We start from the raw sequence: 23,757 nt of genomic DNA, 5'->3' as shown, positions 1-23,757 counted from the left end.
TGTGTGTTTTGACCCCAAACTGAATGCACGAGCCCACTGCTGTCCACAGCAATGTGCCTATCTCCTCTTCCTGCAACTCTCTTTTGAACAGGCAGTCAACATGGTCTTGGAAAACAGCAGGTCACATCCCACAAATGTCATGGACTCCTTGGATAAGGTGACCCAGGCAGTGGATGAGGGTAGTGCTGCGGATATTGTTCATATAGACTTTCAGAAAACATTTGATCCGGTCCACACAGCAGGTTGGTTAGCTAACTGGAAATGGTTGGGATTCATGGGTCCTTGCTAGTATTGGATTGGAAGTTGGCTAAAAGGTAGGCAACAGAGGATTGGTATGGTTGGGCATTTCAGAGATGGGAGACTCGCTGGAAGTGGTGATTCTCAGGGATCAACGTTGCGACCCTGATTTTTTTTCGGCTTTATGTCAACAACTTGGAGATGGGTATTGAGGGCAAAATCTCGAATATTTCAGCTAACACTAAGCCAGGGAGCAGGGTGAACTGTGAGGATGCTGCTGACATTGACATATTAGCCAAATGGGCAGCTGTCTGTCAGGGAGATGTGAGGGAATGTATTTTGGGGGAAGGAACATGGAGAGACAGTACAGGCTCAATGGTCCAACTCTGTGGGCAGGACAGGAGCACAGGGAGCTCAGGTTTCATTTGCATGATTTGCTGAAGGTGGCCAGGCAAGCTGAAACAGTTGGGAAGAAGGTTGGTAGGATCCTGGGGTTTATAAATAGAGGCATAGAGTGTAAAAGCAAAGAAAGTAACACCGCATCTCTCCAAATCATTGTGTTCACTTCTGAGCACCTTATATAAGGAAGGATGCTCCCTCAGTGATTCTTCGTTCAACATTCTCCCACAGTGATTCCTCTCAACATCAATCTCTTAAGACCCCTCAAAATTTTATCTGTTTCAACCAAGTCACCCCTTACTCTTTAAACTCCAATGGATACCAGCCTGTCTGTTTTCTCCTCAGAAACCACACTGTCATCCCAACCTGATAGAGCTTCTCTGAATGACACCTTCAACAGAGAACTGATCTGTTCTGTGGATTCTATCTTTCAACCTCATTGGCCAATTCACTGCAGCCAGCCCTGTTTCCATGCCCACAGGACTGCCTTTTCACAAGTTTTACAGAAATGTCTGGGACCCACTCCTCTGTCCCTCAAACCCAAGGTAAAATTCAATCATCTTGTGATTGCTGCTACCTCGGAATGCTTTCACTGTGAGGTCATGAATTAATCCCATCTCATCCCAGATCTATCCACTCAGCTCCAGAACATGCTCTTATTGAAAACTGTCACAAAACATTCCAGAAACTCCTCTTCACCATCTGTTCATCTGTCCGCATCTGATCTTTCTTGCCGATGTCCTGATGGAAGCCTGCCATGATTATTTCTGAACCAAGCTACAATTATTTTGACTCCACCCTACCGAACAGTTACTGTTCAGGTGACTCTCTGACACGATTGAACTGTTTCCACAGGCTGGTTTCCTGAACTTAGGTCATTCTTCTTTCTGGGGCTAGCATTAATGAACAGAGCCACCCCTCCACCATTTCCCTCTCCTTCTGAAATGTCCCACACCTTTTAATATGCAGTTCCTCATCCCTGTCACCCTGCAGCCATGTCTCTGTCTTTGCTCCTGGATCATTCTTATTCCTTAGATTTCAACTTGCGGCTCACCTAAACTGTTGCAAATGTCACAAACCACACGCGACCAGGTTTTCAACCAACTGATGGATTTGAAATCATATACTTTCTGAGCGCTGCCATGCTTTGTAATTTCATATCAACCTTGGTGTGGTGTGACTTCTGACCTTATCCACCCCAGTCCAACACCAGCCACCTCAAATGCCATGTTTATTCAGACACAGCAGCCTTCGTTTCATCCTGTGATTCATCGAGTATTCTCTCGTCTTATCTTGTGATTGGTATTCCTGCCCCCTGATTGAAGTGAAAAGTTACATTGTCCAAAGGAGAGTCAGATTGTCATGTTTTCGCAGGTTTGATGTTGAGCTAATCAGTGTGGAAGCAACTCAAACGGACCGTTCCAGGGATGAGAAACTCCAGCGACGAGGATAGATTGAAGAGGTTGGGAATGTTCTCCTGGGAGAGGGGAAGGCTGAGAGAGAGATCTGATTGTGGTTTTCACAGTCAGGAGTGGGCTGGACAGAGTAAACTGGGAGAGACCATTCCCACTTGGAAAAGGAACAAGAACGGGAGGGGAATGGATTTAAAGTGAGGTGGAACCGAAGTGAGGGTGATGGGAGATAGACCCTTTCCCACCCAGTGAGGAGTTAGGGTGTGGAGGGCACTGTCTGGTAATGGGCTGGAGGCAGCTTCAGTGCAGGCATTCAAGAGGGGCACGGGGTGGGTATTTGAGGGAGAAATGGTGTGCAGGGAGATGGGGTGAAGGGAGGACATTGGTGCTAGGGAGTAGAACTGGTGCAGGCACATTGGGCCGAATGGCCTCATTCTGCACTGTTACAATCCCGTGATCCAGTCAGCTGCTCAGAATGAGAAGAGTTCCTGTCCTCCAGGCAGAAAGAGCCGATGGAGAGCTATGGAGAGTCGATGCTGAGCTATCTGAGGGTGTAACTCTGCACTACGGAGCAGCAAGTAGTCCTCCTCTTTGGTTTGGCCGAAGAATGAAGGCTGCAGCTTCTCAAAAGCACCGACCTTGGCCATCAAGCCCTGGAACATTAGGAGTCATGCTACTCCTTAGTGACTGGATTGAAGCACCCAACCTTACCGCAGACCCCTCCCAGGCTAACAGACCCTCTCCTCAGCCAAGGTCAGGGGAAATCAGCAGTGGCTCTTTCCAAATGTTAAAGGCACCAAAGGTCAGGGGTCAGGAAGGGGAAAGGGCTGAGGTTGAAAGTCTGGCAACGCAGGTATGATGGGCTGAATAGCCTGCTCCTATTAATTCCCATGTTGGAAGGTGGGACTTTACTAGTCAATGGGATAGTAAGGGGAGCCCATCCTAAACAATCTGCTCCAATACACCAAATATGACATGTTTTTATTCACTCATGGGATGAGGGCCAGCATGTATTGCCCATCCCTAATGGCCCAGAGGGCAGTTAAGAGGCAACCACCTTGCTGTGGGTCTGGAGTCACATGTAGGCCAGACCAGGTCAGGATGGCAGTTTCCTTCCCGAAAGGACATGAGTGAAGCAGATGGGGTTTTCCAACAGTCAACAATGGTCATTATAAGACCCTTCATTCCAGATTTTTTTATTGAATTGAAATTCCACCATCTGCCATAGCAGGATTGAAGCCTGGTTCCCCAGAACATGGCCCGTGTCTCTGGATTAACAGTCCTGTGACAATACCATGAAGCCTTCACCTCCCCTGTATGTCCCCACATGGAGCAGGCAGCAGTGTCTCTGTCAATGCACACTGAGTGAAGCAATGCTGAGTCATGGAGTCATAGAGCTGGACAGCACAGAAACAGACCCTTTGGTCCAATTCGTCCATGCTGACCAGATATCCAAACCTAATGTCATCCCACCTGCCAGCACCCGGCCCATATCCCTCCAAACCCTTCCTATTCATATACCCATCCAAATGCCTTTTAAATGTTGCAATTGTACCAGCGTCCACCACTTCCTCTGGCAGCTCATTCCATACACATACCATCCTCTGCATGAAAAAGTTGCCCCTTTGGTTTCTGTTATATCTTTCCCCTCTCACCCTAAACCTATGCCCTCTAGTTCTGGACTGCCCCACCTCCGGGAAAAGACTTTGTCTATTTACCCTATCCATGCCCCTCATGGTTTTATAAACCACTATAAACCTCTGACGCTCTAAGGAAAACAGCCAGCTCAAACTGGAAGCACTGTGGGCTTTTAATCCACACGACTGGAGACAGGGATCACGTCTGACTTATAGGTTATCCTGGAAAGCGTCGGAACGTACCGTTGGGACACAACCTCCCGTGAAAGGGCAGTGGGTGAAAAGCCAGGGAAAGATGCACAGAGCAGGAGAGTGGGGGAGAGGAGGAGGGGTGTGAACAGACTGAGTGACAGGTACCCCCTCCCCCATCCACTCGCCAGGGCCACGTGGAACCATTTCTCCAAAGATCCCGAATCTGTGTTTGTTCAGTCGGGGAGCTTTCACTGGAGCCCCACATTTGAAAGCTGGCCAAGTTTCAATTCCTTGAATTCAAGGAATCATTGGAATGCCTGCTTCGATTTCCCATCTGCTTTGTGAATTACTCCTTTTGTTTTTTTGAAGCAGAAGCGCAGGTCAGTGGCTGAGCTGCCAATCTGCATTCCCATCAATACCTGGGATCATTGGTTGGCTTGAAACACAGCGTTCGCAGCAGATACCACACAGGAATGTGGAGCTCTGGAAAGGGTGAACAAAGTTGAGCAAAGGTCTAATGTTGGACTGGGTTTTTGTTCGAACACAAGGCAGGGAATGGCCAGTGTCTCAGTCTGTGTGTGCACAGCACTCAGTAACACCAGCCACCTCAATAGGACAACACTGCCCTCCCATCTGCCCATCTGCCCACCTGTAAAACCACTTGGTGCATCTGAGATGGATCATCTCACTGAAGAGTTTGTTTCCAATTCAAGTGAAAGAGCATACTCCAAACCAGTGTTGAATGGAACAAATTATGAGGTGGTTATGGATGGAATGTCTCTCCATCAAAGTGGCAAACCTGATACCGTGAAGGGAAAGTAGGGCCAGGATTACAAACCAAAGATCTTCAACCATCGTGACAGTGTCCAAGCCACACAGAAGCTACAATCTAGGGTCTTCTTTCCCTCTGGTGAAAGGTAAATCCAGCCCAGGTATGATCTGTGTGTACTGCACACAAAACAAAACTTTTCACGGACTCGGGTACATGTAAGAATAATAAATCTTATCACAGTCTTACCACACCATAGGGTTACTGTCTCATGAGTGTGTGTGTGTATGAGAAAGACAGAGAGAAAGAAAGAGAGAGTGGGGCCGGGCAATGACTGCTGCAGGTAGGATTTGAGGGTTACCATCACCTCGGGTGAGTGGAGAGGTGGAGGGGGGAGGGGGGACATGGTCACCTCACCTCAGTTGGACCCACACTGCTCAGAATTAGACTCACACTGTTCAGAATTGGACCCACACTTTTCAGAATTGGACCCACACTGTTCGGAATTGGACCCACACTGTTCAGAATTAGACTCACACTGTTCAGAATTGGACCCACACTTTTCAGAATTGGACCCACACTGTTCGGAATTGGACCCACACTGTTCGGAATTGGACCCACACTGTTCAGAATTAGACTCACACTGTTCAGAATTGGACCCACACTTTTCAGAATTGGACCCACACTGTTCGGAATTGGACCCACACTGTTCAGAATTAGACTCACACTGTTCAGAATAGGACCCACACTTTTCAGAATTGGACCCACACTGTTCAGAATTGGACTCACATTGTTCAGAATTGGACCCACATTGTTCAGAATAGGACCCACACTGTTCAGAATTGGACCCACACTGTTCAGAATTGGACCCACACTGTTCAGAATTGGACTCACATTGTTCAGAATAGGACCCACACTGTTCAGAATTAGACTCACACTGTTCAGAATTGGACCCACACTGTTCAGAATTGGACTCACATTGTTCAGAATTTGACCCACACTGTTCAGAATTGGACTCACATTGTTCAGAATTGGACTGACATTGTTCAGAATAGGACCCACACTGTTCAGAATCGGTCCCACACTGTTCAGAATTGGACCCACACTGTTCAGAATTGGACCCACACTGTTCAGAATAGGACCCACATTGTTCAGAATTGGACTCACACTATTCAGAATTGGACCCACACTGTTCAGAATTGGACCCACACTGTTCAGAATACGACCCACACTGTTCAGAATAGGACCCACACTGTTCAGAATTAGACTCACACTGTTCAGAATTGGACCCACACTGTTCAGAATTGGACTCACATTGTTCAGAATTTGACCCACACTGTTCAGAATTGGACTCACATTGTTCAGAATTGGACTGACATTGTTCAGAATTGGACCCACACTGTTCAGAATTGGACCCACACTGTTCAGAATTGGACCCACAATGTTCAGAATTGGACCCACACTGTTCAGAATAGGACCCACATTGTTCAGAATTGGACTCACACTGTTCAGAATTGGACCCACACTGTTCAGAATTGGACCCACACTGTTCAGAATAGGACCCACACTGTTCAGAATAGGACCCACACTGTTCAGAATTGGACCCACACTGTTCAGAATCGGTCCCACACTGTTCAGAATTGGACCCACACTGTTCAGAATTGGACCCACACTGTTCAGAATAGGACCCACATTGTTCAGAATTGGACTCACACTGTTCAATATTGGACCCACACTGTTCAGAATTGGACCCACACTGTTCAGAATAGGACCCACACTGTTCAGAATAGGACCCACACTGTTCAGACTTAGACCCACACTGTTCAGAATCGGTCCCACACTGTTCAGAATTGGACTCACATTGTTCAGAATAGGACCCACACTGTTCAGAATAGGACCCACACTGTTCAGAATAGGACCCACACTGTTCAGAATTGGACTCACGTTGTTCAGAATAGGACCAACATTTTTCAGAATTGGACCCACACTGTTCAGAATCGGTCCCACACTGTTCAGAATAGGACTCACGTTGTTCAGAATCGGACCCACACTGTTCAGAATCGGACCCACACTGTTCAGAATAGGACCCACACTGTTCAGAATAGGACCCCCACTATTCAGAATTGGACCCACCCTGTTCAGAATTGGACCCACACTGTTCAGAATTGGACCCACACTGTTCAGAATTGGACTCACATTGTTCAGAATTGGACCCACACTGTTCAGAATTGGACCCACACTGTTCAGAATTGGACCCACATTGTTCAGAATTGGACTCACATTGTTCAGAATAGGACCCACACTGTTCAGAATAGGACACACACTGTTCAGAATTGGACCCACACTGTTCAAAATAGGACCCACACTGTTCAGAATTAGACTCACACTGTTCAGAATTGGACCCACACTGTTCAGAATTGGACTCACATTGTTCAGAATTTGACCCACACTGTTCAGAATTGGACTCACATTGTTCAGAATTGGACTGACATTGTTCAGAATAGGACCCACACTGTTCAGAATAGGACCCACACTGTTCAGAATTGGACCCACACTGTTCAGAATTGGACCCACACTGTTCAGAATAGGACCCACACTGTTCAGAATAGGACCCACACTGTTCAGACTTAGACCCACACTGTTCAGAATCGGTCCCACACTGTTCAGAATTGGACTCACGTTGTTCAGAATAGGACCCACACTGTTCAGAATAGGACCCACACTGTTCAGAATAGGACCCACACTGTTCAGAATTGGACCCACACTGTTCAGAATTGGACCCACAGTGTTCAGAATTGGACCCACACTGTTCAGAATAGGACCCACACTGTTCAGAATAGGACCCACACTGTTCAGAATTGGACCCACACTGTTCAGAATTGGACTCACATTGTTCAGAATAGGACCCACACTGTTCAGAATTGGACCCACACTGTTCAGAATTGGACTCACATTGTTCAGAATAGGACCCACACTGTTCAGAATTGGACCCACACTGTTCAGAATTGGACTCACATTGTTCAGAATTTGACCCACACTGTTCAGAATTGGACTCATATTGTTCAGAATTGGACTCACATTGTTCAGAATAGGACCCACACTGTTCAGAACAGGACCCACACTGTTCAGAATTGGACCCAGACTGTTCAGAATTGGACCCACACTGTTCAGAATTGAACTCACACTGTTCAGAATTGGACCCACACTGTTCAGAATTGGACCCACACTGTTCAGAATTGGACTCACATTGTTCAGAATTGGACCCACACTGTTCAGAATTTGACCCACACTGTTCAGAATTGGACTCACACTCTTCAGAATTGGACCCACATTGTTCAGAATTGGACTCACATTGTTCAGAATAGGACCCACACTGTTCAGAATTGGACCCACGCTGTTCAGAATAGGACCCACACTGTTCAGAATTGGACCCACACTGTTCAGAATTGGACCCACACTGTTCAGAATTGGACCCACACTGTTCAGAATTGGACCCACACTGTTCAGAATTGGACCCACACTGTTCAGAATAGGACCACACTGTTCAGAATTGGACTCACATTGTTCAGAATAGGACCCACACTGTTCAGAATAGGACCCACACTGTTCAGAATAGGACCCACACTGTTCAGAATAGGACTCACGTTGTTCAGAATAGGACCCACACTGTTCAGAATAGGACTCACGTTGTTCAGAATTGGACCCACACTGTTCAGAATAGGACCACACTGTTCAGAATTGGACTCACATTGTTCAGAATAGGACCCACACTGTTCAGAATTGGACCCACATTGTTCAGAATTGGACCTACATTGTTCAGAATTGGACCCACACTGTTCAGAATTGGACCCACACTGTTCAGAATTGGACCCACACTGTTCAGAATAGGACCCACACTGTTCAGAATAGGACCCACACTGTTCAGAATAGGACCCACACTGTTCAGAATAGGACTCACACTGTTCAGAATAGGACCCACACTGTTCAGAATTGGACTCACACTGTTCAGAATTGGACCCACACTGTTCAGAATAGGACCCACACTGTTCAGAATTGGACCCACACTGTTCAGAATTGGACCCACACTGTTCAGAATTGGACCCACACTGTTCAGAATAGGACCCACACTGTTCAGAATTGGACCCACACTGTTCAGAATAGGACCCACACTGTTCAGAATTGGACCCACACTGTTCAGAATAGGACCCACATTGTTCAAAATTCGACCCACACTGTTCAGAATAGGACCCACATTGTTCAGAATAGGACCCACACTGTTCAGAATTGGACCCACACTGTTCAGAATAGGACCCACATTGTTCAGAATCGGACCCACACTGTTCAGAATTGGACCCACACTGTTCAGAATTGGACCCACACTGTTTAGAATTGGACCCACACTGTTCAGAATTGGACTCACATTGTTCAGAATTGGACCCACACTGTTCAGAATTGGACCCACACTGTTCAGAATTGGACCCACACTGTTCAGAATAGGACCACACTGTTCAGAATTGGACCCACATTGTTCAGAATTGGACCCACACTGTTCAGAATTGGACTCACGTTGTTCAGAATAGGACCCACACTGTTCAGAATTGGACCCACATTGTTCAGAATTGGACCCACACTGTTCAGAATTGGACTCACGTTGTTCAGAATTGGACCCACACTGTTCAGAATAGGACCCACACTGTTCAGAATAGGACCCACACTGTTCAGAATTGGACCCACACTGTTCAGAATTGGACCCACACTGTTCAGAATTGGACCCACACTGTTCAGAATTGGACCCACACTGTTCAGAATAGGACTCACATTGTTCAGAATCGGTCCCACACTGTTCAGAATTGGACCCACACTGTTCAGAATTGGACCCACACTGTTCAGAATAGGACCACACTGTTCAGAATTGGACTCACATTGTTCAGAATAGGACCCACACTGTTCAGAATAGGACCCACACTGTTCAGAATAGGACCCACACTGTTCAGAATAGGACCCACACTGTTCAGAATAGGACCCACAGGGTTCAGAATAGGACTCACGTTGTTCAGAATAGGACCCACACTGTTCAGAATAGGACTCACGTTGTTCAGAATTGGACCCACACTGTTCAGAATAGGACCCACACTGTTCAGAATTGGACTCACATTGTTCAGAATAGGACCCACACTGTTCAGAATTGGACCCACACTGTTCAGAATAGGACCTACACTGTTCAGAATAGGACCCACACTGTTCAGAATAGGACTCACGTTGTTCAGAATAGGACCCACACTGTTCAGAATAGGACCCACACTGTTCAGAATAGGACCCACACTGTTCAGAATTGGACCCACATTGTTCAGAATAGGACCCACACTGTTCAGAATAGGACCCACACTGTTCAGAATTGGACCCACATTGTTCAGAATTGGATCCACACTGTTCAGAATAGGACCCACACTGTTCAGAATTGGACCCACACTGTTCAGAATTGGACCCACACTATTCAGAATAGGACCCACACTGTTCAGAATAGGACCCACACTGTTCAGAATTGGACCCACTCTGTTCAGAATTGGACCCACTCTGTTCAGAATTGGACCCACACTGTTCAGAATTGGATCCACACTGTTCAGAATAGGACCCACACTGTTCAGAATAGGACTCACATTGTTCAGAATTGGACTCACATTGTTCAGAATAGGACCCATACTGTTCAGAATAGGACCCACACTGTTCAGAATAGGACCCACACTGTTCAGAATTGGACTCACATTGTTCAGAATAGGACCCACAATGTTCAGAATAGGACCCACACTGTTCAGAATTGGACCCACACTGTTCAGAATTGGACCCACACTGTTCAGAATAGGACCCACACTGTTCAGAATTGGACTCACATTGTTCAGAATTGGACTCACATTGTTCAGAATAGGACCCATACTGTTCAGAATAGGACCCACACTGTTCAGAATTGGACCCACATTGTTCAGAATTGGACCCACCCTGTTCAGAATTGGACTCACACTGTTCAGAATTGGACCCACACTGTTCAGAATTGGACCCACATTGTTCAGAATTGGACCCACCCTGTTCAGAATTGGACTCACACTGTTCAGAATTGGACCCACACTGTTCAGAATTGGACCCACACTGTTCAGAATTGGACTCACATTGTTCAGAATAGGACCCACACTGTTCAGAATTGGACCCACACTGTTCAGAATTGGACTCACACTCTTCAGAATTGGACCCACATTGTTCAGAATTGGACTCACATTGTTCAGAATAGGACCCACACGGTTCAGAATTGGACCCACACTGTTCAGAATAGGACCCACACTGTTCAGAATTGGACCCACACTGTTCAGAATTGGACCCACACTGTTCAGAATTGGACTCACACTGTTCAGAATTGGACCCACACTGTTCAGAATAGGACCCACACTGTTCAGAATAGGACCCACACTGTTCAGAATAGGACCCACATTGTTCAGAATTGGACCCACACTGTTCAGAATTGGACCCACACTGTTCAGAATTGGACCCACACTGTTCAGAATTGGACCCACACTGTTCAGAATAGGACCCACACTGTTCAGAATTGGACAAACACTGTTCAGAATTGGACCCACACTGTTCAGAATTGGACACACACTGTTCAGAATAGGACCCACACTGTTCAGAATTGGACCCACCCTGTTCAGAATTGGACCCACACTGTTCAGAATTGGACCCACACTGTTCAGAATAGGACCCACACTGTTCAGAATAGGACCCACACTGTTCAGAATAGGACCCACACTGTTCAGAATTGGACCCACACTGTTCAGAATTGGACCCACACTGTTCAGAATTGGACCCACACTGTTCAGAATAGGACCCACACTGTTCAGAATTGGACCCACACTGTTCGGAATTGGACCCACACTGTTCAGAATTGGACCCACTCTGTTCAGAATTGGACTCACACTGTTCAGAATTGGACCCACACTGTTCAGAATAGGACCCACACTGTTCAGAATAGGACCCACACTGTTCAGAATTGGACTCACACTGTTCAGAATTGGACCCACGTTGTTCAGAATAGGACCCACACTGTTCAGAATAGGACCCACACTGTTCAGAATAGGACCCACACTGTTCAGAATTGGACTCACATTGTTCAGAATAGGACCCACACTGTTCAGAATTGGACCCACACTGTTCAGAATTGGACCCACTCTGTTCAGAATTGTACCCACTCTGTTCAGAATAGGACCCACACTGTTCAGAATTGGACCCACACTGTTCAGAATTGGACCCACTCTGTTCAGAATTGGACTCACACTGTTCAGAATTGGACCCACACTGTTCAGAATAGGACCCACACTGTTCAGAATAGGACCCACACTGTTCAGAATTGGACTCACACTGTTCAGAATTGGACCCACGTTGTTCAGAATAGGACCCACACTGTTCAGAATAGGACCCACACTGTTCAGAATTGGACCCACACTGTTCAGAATTGGACTCACATTGTTCAGAATAGGACCCACACTGTTCAGAATTGGACCCACACTGTTCAGAATTGGACCCACTCTGTTCAGAATTGTACCCACTCTGTTCAGAATTGGACCCACACTGTTCAGAATTGGATCCACACTGTTCAGAATTGGACCCACTCTGTTCAGAATTGTACCCACTCTGTTCAGAATTGGACCCACACTGTTCAGAATTGGACTCACACTGTTCAGAATAGGACCCACACTGTTCAGAATTGGACCCACATTGTTCAGAATAGGACCCACACTGTTCAGAATAGGACCCACACTGTTCAGAATTGGACCCACACTGTTCAGAATTGGACCCACACTGTTCAGAATTGGACCCACACTGTTCAGACTTAGACCCACACTGTTCAGAATTGGACCCACACTGTTCAGAATTGGATCCACACTGTTCAGAATTGGACCCACTCTGTTCAGAATTGTACCCACTCTGTTCAGAATTGGACCCACACTGTTCAGAATTGGACTCACACTGTTCAGAATAGGACCCACACTGTTCAGAATTGGACCCACATTGTTCAGAATAGGACCCACACTGTTCAGAATAGGACCCACACTGTTCAGAATAGGACCCACACTGTTCAGAATTGGACACACACTGTTCAGAATAGGACCCACACTGTTCAGAATTGGACCCACATTGTTCAGAATTGGACTCACATTGTTCAGAATAGGACCCACACTGTTCAGAATTGGACCCATACTGTTCAGAATAGGACCCACACTGTTCAGAATTGGACCCACATTGTTCAGAATTGGACTCACATTGTTCAGAATTGGACCCACACTGTTCAGAATTGGACCCACACTGTTCAGAATTGGACCCACACTGTTCAGAATTGGACCCATACTGTTCAGAATAGGACCCACACTGTTCAGAATAGGACCCATACTGTTCAGAATAGGACCCACACTGTTCAGAATTGGACCCACATTGTTCAGAATTGGACTCACATTGTTCAGAATTGGACCCACACTGTTCAGAATTGGACTCACATTGTTCAGAATAGGACCCACACTGTTCAGAATTGGACCCACATTGTTCAGAATTGGACCCACACTGTTCAGAATTGGACCCACACTGTTCAGAATAGGACCCACACTGTTCAGAATTGGACTCACACTGTTCAGAATTTGACCCACACTGTTCAGAATTGGACTCACACTCTTCAGAATTGGACCCACATTGTTCAGAATTGGACTCACATTGTTCAGAATAGGACCCACACTGTTCAGAATTGGACCCACACTGTTCAGAATTGGACCCACACTGTTCAGAATTGGACCCACACTGTTCAGAATAGGACCCACACTGTTCAGAATTGGACCCACATTGTTCAGAATTGGACCCACACTGTTCAGAATTGGACCCACACTGTTCAGAATAGGACCCACACTGTTCAGAATTGGACCCACACTATTCAGAATTGGACCTACGCTGTTGGCATCAGTCAATGACCAGCCAGCCAATTGAGTGAGTTGAGGAACCCCTACAGCCCCCACCAAGCCTCTGTGTTTTTCTCTGTCTCTCTGTGCTTGCAGTCCACATGCAACAGCCCATATCACTCGCATGGGAACATCGCTCACCCACCTGGGTTTCATTGAAGTCTTTGACACCGACGCAGTAGACCGTCGCTCCCAGACTTCGTGAACGGTCTGCCTGAGGAAGAAAGAAAGGGGGCAGATCATGGGGAAGTCTGAAATGGAACTGGTACATCAGCTGGTGACCAGTTTGACATGGAGCCAGGAGCAATCAAGCTGAATTTATAACACGATTGCTCTCCCCTGCTTAAGGCCAGGACAGTCAGGCATCATACAATTAACCCCTGTCTGTATTCACCACCACCCTTCGCTGAGGTAGGGCAAACAGTGAATTGCTGCAGTGTATCTTGTAGATGGTACACACTGCTGCTCCTGAGCGTCGGTGGTGGAGGGAGTAAATGGTGATGGATGTGGGGCCAATCAAATGGGCTGATTTGTCCTGGATGGTGTCGAGCTTCTTGACCGGTGTTGGAGCTGCCCCCATCCAGGCAAGTAGGAAGTATTCCATCCCACTCCTGAGTTGTGCCTTGTAGATGGTGGACAGGCTTTGGGGAGTCAGGAGGGGAGTTACTTGCTGCAGGATTCCCAGCCTCTGGGTAGTTGCTGCTGAAAACCCACTGGTCTTCTGACTCGTCCACTTCAGTTTCGAGATTGCGTGGGATTGACACAAAGAATTGGAGAGAGAAAGGGAAAGCAGGAGGGCTGACAGAAAGTGAGCACACTCATGACCACAATCATGAAGCTGTTTGTGTTTGGGGCAGGTACAATTAGACTCACTCTTCAATGTACGGAGCATACCGAGACAGCAGAGTTTGCCGAGTATGCCTGTGGGTCTTGTAAACCTTGGAGCTGACCCACCACGAAGCAGTTGCAAGCTCCCGGGCCATCACAAGGGGAAGCTGGTTACCATGCAGAACGCAGTCACTGTATTCAGAAAGGAATCAAACAATATTTCTTTGGAAATGACAGCTGAGCTGCAATGAGTCACAGCAGGATGAGAGCCCTTTGAGTGAATGACTTGATTGTGATATTCTGCCAGGCAGCTTCTTCTCTGGAATGGTCTAACCCACAGTCCTTGCTGGAATGTGCCAAGGCTCACCAAAGGCAGACTCCCCAGGAACTGGGGCTGGCTTCTGTTTCTGTCACCTGGACAAAGTGGGATCCTCTTTGGAGGGTTGGTATGGGCTGAATGGCCTCTGTGCACACTGTCATGATTCTAATGAAACAAGGGTTGCAGATCCTCACGGAAAGGATGAATTGAAGCTCAGGTCATGAGCCACACCACTTGTGGTCAACTACAGCAGAGAATCCTGGGCCAAAAATGAAGATTTGAAAAGCAAAGTGCAACCATGTTGAGTGGAAGTGTTTCCCACAGGTTTCGGGTGGCTCTGCAGTGCATTCATTGTCACACACACTTGAAGCAAATGTTTCTGCATTTACAGGATCCTGTGATGCAGAGGGGGGGCCACATTGCATCACAGTTTTGCCAGTCAGTAGGATTTGACAGTGGGGTCTTACCTCTCTCTCTGCGTAGTAAAAGAGATTCTCCATGAGCTCACCGTCTGTCAGGGCAATGATGACACTGGCAGTCCGGTAACCTGCAATATGAAACAGGACTCGATTACTTCAGGAGACCTTCCTCACTCCTCTCAAAGCAAACAACGCTGGTACAGCGGCAATATGGTCTTTCCCTGCCACCAGTGAGTGGTGAAAAAGACAATGGCCCATGGTGTTTCATATTGGAATGTGAGAGGTCATGCACTTTGATAGGAAGAAATGACATCTCTGTTCTCTCTGAACACTGGAGAAAAGATGTGCAAATTTGCAGCAAGTGCGCAGCATCCAGCAGTTAACTTGCTCTCCCTGACTTGAAACAGTCAGGCAATATGACGGTCAGCAGTGCTGTTCAAAGAGCCTCTCTGTTCACAAACAAACCAATTAACAAGCCCCTCCAGTATGCTCTGCATGATTGATCTGTCTGCGCGTGGGGAGAAAGCAGATGGATGATGGCGGAGCAAGTTCGAAGGGCAGAATGGCCTTCTCCTGCTGCTATTTATCTTTGTCCTTGAGAAAAGGTTCCTGAACATCTCCATTTCAATTTCAGGAGTAGGCTGCAGTCATCTTCTTCTGTAGCCCGGTTCTGAGGTCACTGTTGCTGTGCAGTGCTTTGGCACAGTTTGCCATGTTGGAGGTGCCACATCAGTGCAGGTTGTTGTTATGTGATGTGATTATTGGTGGTTAAGGAGCTGCAAACTGGCACTCCAGTGCAGGACAGTGTTTTGGATCATTCAGATGCAGTGCAGTGATGGTGCCAACAACAGTGATCTGACTCACCTTCAGCACTTGAGTAGTAAATCTGTTCACTGGCCTGCAAAAAATGAGAAGCAGTTAAAAGCTGGGACTCCCACACTCAGTCAAAATCAGATGTTGTTGTTCTGCATGCTGCGTGACACTGAACCCTAATCTACATGAAGACTAAACTCACCCACATTTACTGCCCTACCTTTGTTCCATTATCGTCATTAACTCCTGATTTACTGTAAATCCTCTGTTTCCACAAACCCACAAATCATAAACAAAAATCCACATCCATGGGCAAAGCTCACATATCAGTGATATTTTTAACCATTTTAACCCACTCTTACTGAGCTCCGCACTTGCCAATTTCATCATTCCTGGGGGATACTCAGGAACAGAACCCTTGCAGACACAGTGAGAAATAACTGTGGATCCTGTCCCTCCAAACAGCTCCTGTTCGAGAACACACGGAAAATTCCAACCGCTCCTTATTTCCCTGTTATTTCTCACATCCACCTGGATAGACGCTACATCTTGCAGTTCAAATTCAGCTCTGGCTCTCCTACTTACTCCACTTCAAGCCCAATCCCCACCCCTCACTCCCTCCCTGTCCTCTCAAGAGGTCACAGCGTCCTGAATATTTCATTCCCAGCCCCCTGTAAACCAAGTCTCCATGGTGACTGTCAGATCAGACCCATGCATATGTGTATTCGAGGCTGAGACAGAGAGAGTTTTAATCAGGAAGGGGGAAAAGGGAGGAAAGGGGAGTTGAGGTTGATCAGATCAGCCACAATCTCATTAATGGCAGTGTAGACAGGAGTGGCCTGTGCATGTTCTGAGTTCCTCTGGTCTGAATAACCTGATGCTGCTGTTCTCCAGGATGGGACCAGAGAGCAGAGGCTTGCCCTCAAAGCTGGGTCAGATGGACCACAGTCCATATGGGACCAGAAGACAAGGTGTTTGGAACCTTGCTCTTCACAAACCCAAGCTCCTACATCGGATACATATCCGTGCAGAGACTACGCTGAGCTGTACTGATGTGCAGCAGTGACCAGGGTGGGGGTAGGTGTCAGCGTTGCTCTATATTCCCCTGGTTTTACTCAGTCCCCCACACTGGTCCCACGTTCCCCCTTTCCAAAACCAGCCTGAATGACTGACGGGGAAATTGGCTCGCTCACTCACTCTCCCGCAATGCCCACAACCAGCTTTCCCAACAACGTACCCTCTCGAAGCCCTCATGCATGTAGGTGTCCCCACCAGGCTGTACCATCTGCAGCTCCTCTAGTCCTTTGCGAATTTGTTCCCTGGTGAAACAGAACAGAAACACAAACACAGGGATTGAAAAGAGGTTCAGGGTTTGGCACCATTCTCATCACCTCGAGAGGAATGTTGGCCTTGAGGGATGGATTTCCATCGAGTCTTTCTTTTGGAGATTTTTAACCTGGACTCCCAGGAGGTTACCCATGTCCTTGCTGCAATTATCTGGCCACAGCCTAACCTCAGATATGGCTGGAATTTATTTCTCTGATGTTTGAAGGGAATATGTTCGAAGGACAGCTCAACGATAAACATTCCCAAAGCATGGATTTTGGTGCAGTGCTCTCAAACCACAGTGAGGGTGCATTCATGAAGTAACACCAGGTCAAGCTCTGGGGTGGTACGGTGGTTCAGTGGCTAGCACTGCACCAGGGATCCCGGGTTCAATTCCACCACTGTCTGTGTGGAGTTTGCACATTCACTCCCCCCCCCCTCCCCACCCTGCCCCCCCACCCCCACCCCGTGTACGTGTGGGGGTGCTCCAGTTTCCTCCCACAGTCCAAACACAAGCAGGTCAGGGTGGATCGGCCATGCCACATTGCCCCGTAGTGCCCAAGGGTTGGTCTGGGTGGGATGCTCTTCGGAGGGAGGGTCGATGTGGACCCGATGAGCCAAATGGCCTGCCTCCACGCTTCGGGGATCCAATGATTTAACTTGAAAAATATTAAATTTGAGCTTACGCAGTCCTGCTCTCGCAATTAAAAATATAAGAGCTCAAATGTCAGTCAGAAGATCAAAAAGTTTGAAAACACAAGCTAACAGATTGAAGAGCAGCTTCTTCCACATTCCTGTCAGATTTATAAATGAACCTCTTGTACATTAACATTAATCTTTCCCTGCACCTTCTCTGTCGCTGGAACACTGCATTCTGCATTATCTTCTGTTACCCTGATGTCTTTATTTAAGATATAATTTGTCAGGTTAGCATGAAAAAAACAATACTTTCCACTGTATCTCAGTGCGTGGGACAATAATAAATGAAAATCTAAGCCCCGATCAAATCGACCCAGAGAGAATGCAAACTGTTGTGGACCAGAATGGAAGTTGAAGCTGTGCAAACAAGGCAGTCACCCAGAAATTCAATGCAAACTCTTCAGCTACAGGATGGTGAGAATGTGCAACGTCTGATCATGGGGCAGTGTTCCAAGTGAATGGGGCACGTGGGATCTATCAGCAAGCTCAACAAATGCATGAGGGAGTAGGAACTGAGGGGTTCAGACAGCAGACTTCCATGAGAAAATATGGTTGGAGGCTCAAATCAGGCATAAACGTTGACTTCCATTATCCACTCCCTCCCTTCAGCATTGATGTTCTGGAGCAGCAGGGTGGACTAGCTGCAGGATGGTCTGCAGAAAATCACCAAACATCCTCAGACTCTCCAAGGGAAATTGGGTAATGTCATCTAAGGAAGCTGGATTCAAGAAAGCTCTCAACAATAAATTGCAGGGCTCGGAGTGGGCTGGGGAGGAGGAGGTGGGGAAGATAAAATTGGGGAGGTTTCTGAAGGGACAGCACAGAAACAGCAGGCTAAATGGCGTCCTTTGGGAGTTCCCACATTCCTGTGGGGGGGGGTCACTGGAAGCTTTTTACTCACCTGTCTTCGGTTAAGGTCATGAGTGTTGTCCCTCTGGTTGAGAAGACAATAAAAGACATTCTCAGCTGGGGGCTGGAAAAGAACAAAGAGGCCAGTCATCTCTCTGTCTCTGCTGCCTCACTCTGAGGCAAGGTGTGTGTGTGTGTGTGTGTGTGTGTCTGTCTGTCTGTCTGTGTGTATGTCTGTCTGTCTGTGTGTGTGTATGTCTGTGTGTCTCTGTGTGTGTCTGTGTGTGTCTGTCTGTCTGTCTGTCTGTGTATGTGTGTGTATGTCTGTGTTTCTGTGTCTGTCGATGTGTGTGTCTGTGTCTGTGTGTGTGTGTGTGTATGTCTGTGTTTCTGTGTCTGTCGGTGTGTGTGTGTGTGAAGGTGAGCATGTCTTACCTGATGAACTTGTGAGCTAAATGATCGACAAAGAAGAAAATTTCATTCCAGTGATGTTGAACACTCCCCGACCTGTAAGGACAGATTCAGATACACCCATTAGTCTTCCAGGCACATTCTTAAACTATTTCATTCTGTATCGTCTTTTCTCTTTCAAGGACATTTGAAACTGGTCTGCACAAAATTAACATTTGTCACATCAAGCTTCATCTGTCATCCATTAATCTTCTTTCCATTCAACGTCAAGTGATGGGATTAATTATCCAGGGGAAGACTGAATGTCATCTGGAAACACAGAAAGCAGGAACAGGAGTAGGCCATTCGGCCCCTTGCGGCATGCTCTGCCATTCGATGTGGTCTGATCCTCCACCCTTACTCCCCTGTTCCTGATTTAATCCCTTAGCCCTAAGACCCCTACTCATTCCCCATTGGAAATATTCTCAGTGGCAGAGAATTCCACAGGCTCCCCACTCTCCTGGTGAAGACATTTCTCCTCGGCTCAGTCCAAAGCGGCCTACCCCGTATCCTAAGACTGCGACTCCTGGTTCTGAAATCCCTGCTCATCAGGTACATCTCTCTGTGTTTACCCTCTCTGATCCTGTTGGAATTTGACAGGTTTCCATCAGACTCCCCCACCCATCCTTCTGAAGTCCAGTGACCTTTGGTTGTAGAATCACCAATCCATTGGAACATCACTCTCCTGCCTGATTTAACCGTTCCCTGACCTGTTCCAGGAATATACCTACCAAGAAACATTTGGTCAAGTCCCACATGAAACCTGATCACTTTAGCTTCTGCAGTGGTGGTGGTGGTGAGAGATGAAATACAGTTATGGGTAAGAAACTGGCTGAAGCAAGGCTAACAGGAGTGTACTGATGCACAGTAAAATCAGACTGAGTCAACACAGCCTCGTCATCGGGAGGTCATGGTGAACAGATCTGTTTGAATTCTTTGAGGAGAGAGGGAGTAAGTGAGACCAAGGAGAGCCAATGTGTGTGGTAGACTTGGATTTCCAGAAGGTCTTTGATAAGATGCTGCACAGGAGGCTGCTGGACAAGATCAGAGCCCACGGTGTTAGGGGCAAGGTACTGGCATGGATAGAGGATTGGCTGACTGGCAGAAGGCAGAGAGTGGGGAGAAAGGGGTCTTTCGCTGGAATGGCAGCCAGTGACGACTGGAGTTCCACAGGGGTTCAGTGTTGGGACCACAGCTATTCACGTTCTACATCAACGATCTGGGCAAAGGAGCTGAGAGCATTGATGCTGAGTTTGCAGATGACACAAAGACAGGTAGAGGGACAGGTAGTGTCAAGGAAACAGGGAGGCTGTGGAAGGACTTGGACAGGCTGGGAGACTGCACAAAGATGTGGCAGATGGAATATAATGTGGGAAAATGTGAGGTAGGAAGCATAGAGGTGTAAACTATTTCCTAAACATCAGTGCTAGCCACTGGGCGGCACGGTGCCACAGTTGTTAGCACTGCTGCCTCACAGTGCCAGAGACCCAGGTTCAATTCCCGACTCAGGTGACTGACTGTGTGGAGTTTGCACATTCTCCCCGTGTCTGCGTGGGTTTCCTCCGGTTTCCTCCCACAGTCCAAAGATGTGCAGGTCAGGTGAATTGGCCATGCTAAATTACCCGCAGTGTTAGGTAAAGGGGTAAATGTAGGGATTCCCCTTCGGCAGGTCGGTGTGGACTTGTTGGGCCGAAGGGCCTGTTTCCACACTGTAAGGTAATCTAAATGGTAAAAGGCCTTGGAAATCTGAAACACAAAGAGATTGTTGCCACTTATAGTGTTTGCATGTCACTGAGAGGGGGAGTTCGCCACATTATGGCTGCATGCAGGAACATGTGATGTGAAGTCTCAACCTTATCACACGTCCCCATGCTTCAAGGCAATCAACCCCTTTGCCTTGAGCCAAACGGCCAATTAGCTTTTATTGGTAACTTTAATGACTGACTGGTCCAGTCAATGGTGTAGAGTGTAGCCACAGGGTCTTCAGTATCCATGACAACTCCGTCAACTCTTTTATCCCACATGGTGCCAACTGTCTGGAGTGATGTTACAACACACAGCAACAACATACATTGACAATTTCGTGGCTTCAACGTAATCAAACACCCCAAAGCATTCTTTGCTTGTCTGATCAAACACCAGCCACATCGAGAGAGGTGTCAGCACAGTGACCAGGAATTCAGACAGACAGGTACGTTGGAAGGGTCACCTCAGAGACAGAGAGGCAGCAAGAGATGGGGAGGAATCTTCAGAGATGGGACACGATGAGACCTCAGCTGGAAAACTGTGCACACTTCTGGGCACCACAGTCGGAAGGATGTGACCACACCGGGGAGAGCACAGGGCTCAGGTACTGCTACAAACACAGCAATTCCTGGAAAAATCACCTCGTCTCTGCACAGATGCTGCCAGACTGCTGTGTTTCTCCAGCATGTTCACTTTTGGTCACAGATTTCCCATATCCACTGTTCCGGACAAGAAGCTTCAGTTACGGGGCTAGATCAGAAAGGTTGGTACTGTTGCCCATGGGGAGCAGAAGGCAGAGAGGAAATCTGATCAAACTTCACAAGAACACAAGAGGTGAGGACACAGCAGATGGCTGTACCCTGTTCCTCTTCCTAAATGGGTGGAGAACCACAGCACATGGATTTGAAACCATTTACAAGGTGAGAAGCAACATTTTCAGACCGTGAGTGGTCAGGGTTTGGAATACACTGCCTCCAAGTAGTGATGGACTCAGGGACAATTGTGGCCTTCGAAAGGGGGGCTTTCAAAGATTGGTTACGTAGGAACTATGTTCACAGCTGTGGGGAGAAGGCAGGAAATTGGATGGTTAAAAACAAAACCCCAGAGAGCTACGGATGCTGAAAACCAGATGCAAAAGCAGAAACTGTTGGAAAACCCGAGCAGTTTTGGCAGCGTTTACGTTTCAGGTCCAGTGACCCTTCCCCAGAACTGTGTATGTAAAACCTCCCATGTGCTGAAAGTCAGCATTCTGTGAAAACGTCCAAAGGGAACATTTGATTCAGCCCCATCCAAGGTCAGTGACTGCAAGGGTTTCAGGAGGTCAATGGGGACAGTTCAGGGTCAGCAAAAATCAGTTCCCAGGTCACAGACAGCTGGGGGGGGAGAGAGAGAGAGAGAGAGAGAGAGTGCTGGTTTCTTACAGTCCTGTAGGAAAGAATGAGGGAAGAGCAGGGTAGTATTGCTTGAACAAACTCAGGAAGAAGGTCTCGGAATTAGGAAGCACCTGGGATTGGGAGTCAGGAGTATGAAGAAGTTGTGGGAAACTCAAAAAAAAGGGAAGGTTATTGATTCTGTGTTAGGGGAAGTCATGACATACTCAGAAGGAAACTGTGAGGATGATGTATCAGTGTGGCTGAGAGTGGGATTTGAAATACCTATGAACAATATTTAATGAATGCAAATCTCTGGGTAAACTCAGGGACACACTGGTTTGATGAAACTCACTGTCAGTTTTGCTTGTTAATGACGACTGGAATACAGTTTCAGAGTCCAGATAAATATTAATCCAGGACACGAGTGTGATTGCCTTGAACAGGGACAGGCATTGAGGCAGTCTGTGACAGAATGATTCTTGAGAGGGGGGCTTCAGGGTGACATCAGCAAAGTGAAGAATTGTCATCCCTGGTGACGTTGAATAAATGATGAAGAGCCACATTGTCATTGAGGTTCTCATTAACTGTGTGGGCGGCATAGTGGCACAGTGGTTAGCACTGCTGTCTCACAGCGCCAGAGACCCGGGTTCAATTCCCGCCTCAGGCGACTGACTGTGTGGAGTTTGCATGTTCTCCCCATGTCTGCGTGGGTTTCCTCTGGGTGCTCCGGTTTCCTCCCATAGTCCAAAGATGTGCAGGTCAGGTGAATTGGCCATGCTAAATTGCCCGTAGTGTTAGGTAAGGGGTAGATATAGATGTAGGGGTATGGGTGGGTTACGCTTCGGCGGGGCGGTGTGGACTTGTTGGGCCGAAGGGCCTGTTTCCACACTGTAAGTAATCTAATCTAATCTAATCTAGCAATGCAGGGATTGATGTCAGGTATGTTACTCAGACTGACCAGATTCTGGGTGTTACAAAGTAAGTGTTCCGATTAGGTATTCGGGATTGCATTTCTGGCCCAATGCTGTGAGGGTATGTTTTCCTGTTTGTTTAAAACTGCAGAACCTTGTGGCTTTATTTCCTCAGCAAGTTCCACAGAATATGGTTTTTCTTTAAAAAAAACTCTGCAGGATGGTAGCAGACAGCACTGAGTGAAATACTCCAGAGAGAGTTGGGGTGGTTCTGATCGGCTGGGTTGTGGTGTCTTTCTGCACCACTCAGATTCTAATCTTATCTCAGAACAACGTTCGACAAGTATATTGATGGAAATTCACTGAGGCAGGTTTGTCGGTGCCAGGGGATCCA

The 23,757-nt window shown here is 47.3% G+C and overlaps 1 protein-coding gene across 2 annotated transcripts in view; it reads right to left on the bottom strand.

Moving 5' to 3' along the window:
* The window catches only part of LOC140459642 (anthrax toxin receptor 1-like), a 149,689-nt gene that overhangs the window by 103,780 nt on the left and 22,152 nt on the right, over positions 1-23,757 (bottom strand). For both annotated transcript variants that reach the window (XM_072553955.1, XM_072553954.1), the window contains exons 2-7: positions 19,319-19,390; positions 18,936-19,007; positions 17,247-17,328; positions 16,061-16,094; positions 15,245-15,324; positions 13,776-13,844 (exon numbers count right to left, since the gene is read on the bottom strand). In XM_072553955.1, coding sequence (XP_072410056.1) covers positions 13,776-13,844; positions 15,245-15,324; positions 16,061-16,094; positions 17,247-17,328; positions 18,936-19,007; positions 19,319-19,390 — 409 coding nt within the window. The remainder of the gene's footprint in view (positions 1-13,775; positions 13,845-15,244; positions 15,325-16,060; positions 16,095-17,246; positions 17,329-18,935; positions 19,008-19,318; positions 19,391-23,757) is intronic.

This window comes from Chiloscyllium punctatum, chromosome 35, assembly GCF_047496795.1.
Source record: "Chiloscyllium punctatum isolate Juve2018m chromosome 35, sChiPun1.3, whole genome shotgun sequence".
NCBI classification, from domain to species: domain Eukaryota; kingdom Metazoa; phylum Chordata; class Chondrichthyes; order Orectolobiformes; family Hemiscylliidae; genus Chiloscyllium; species Chiloscyllium punctatum.
The sequence above is the reverse complement of the archived record's forward strand: the minus strand, read 5'-3'. Positions and strand labels throughout refer to the sequence as shown.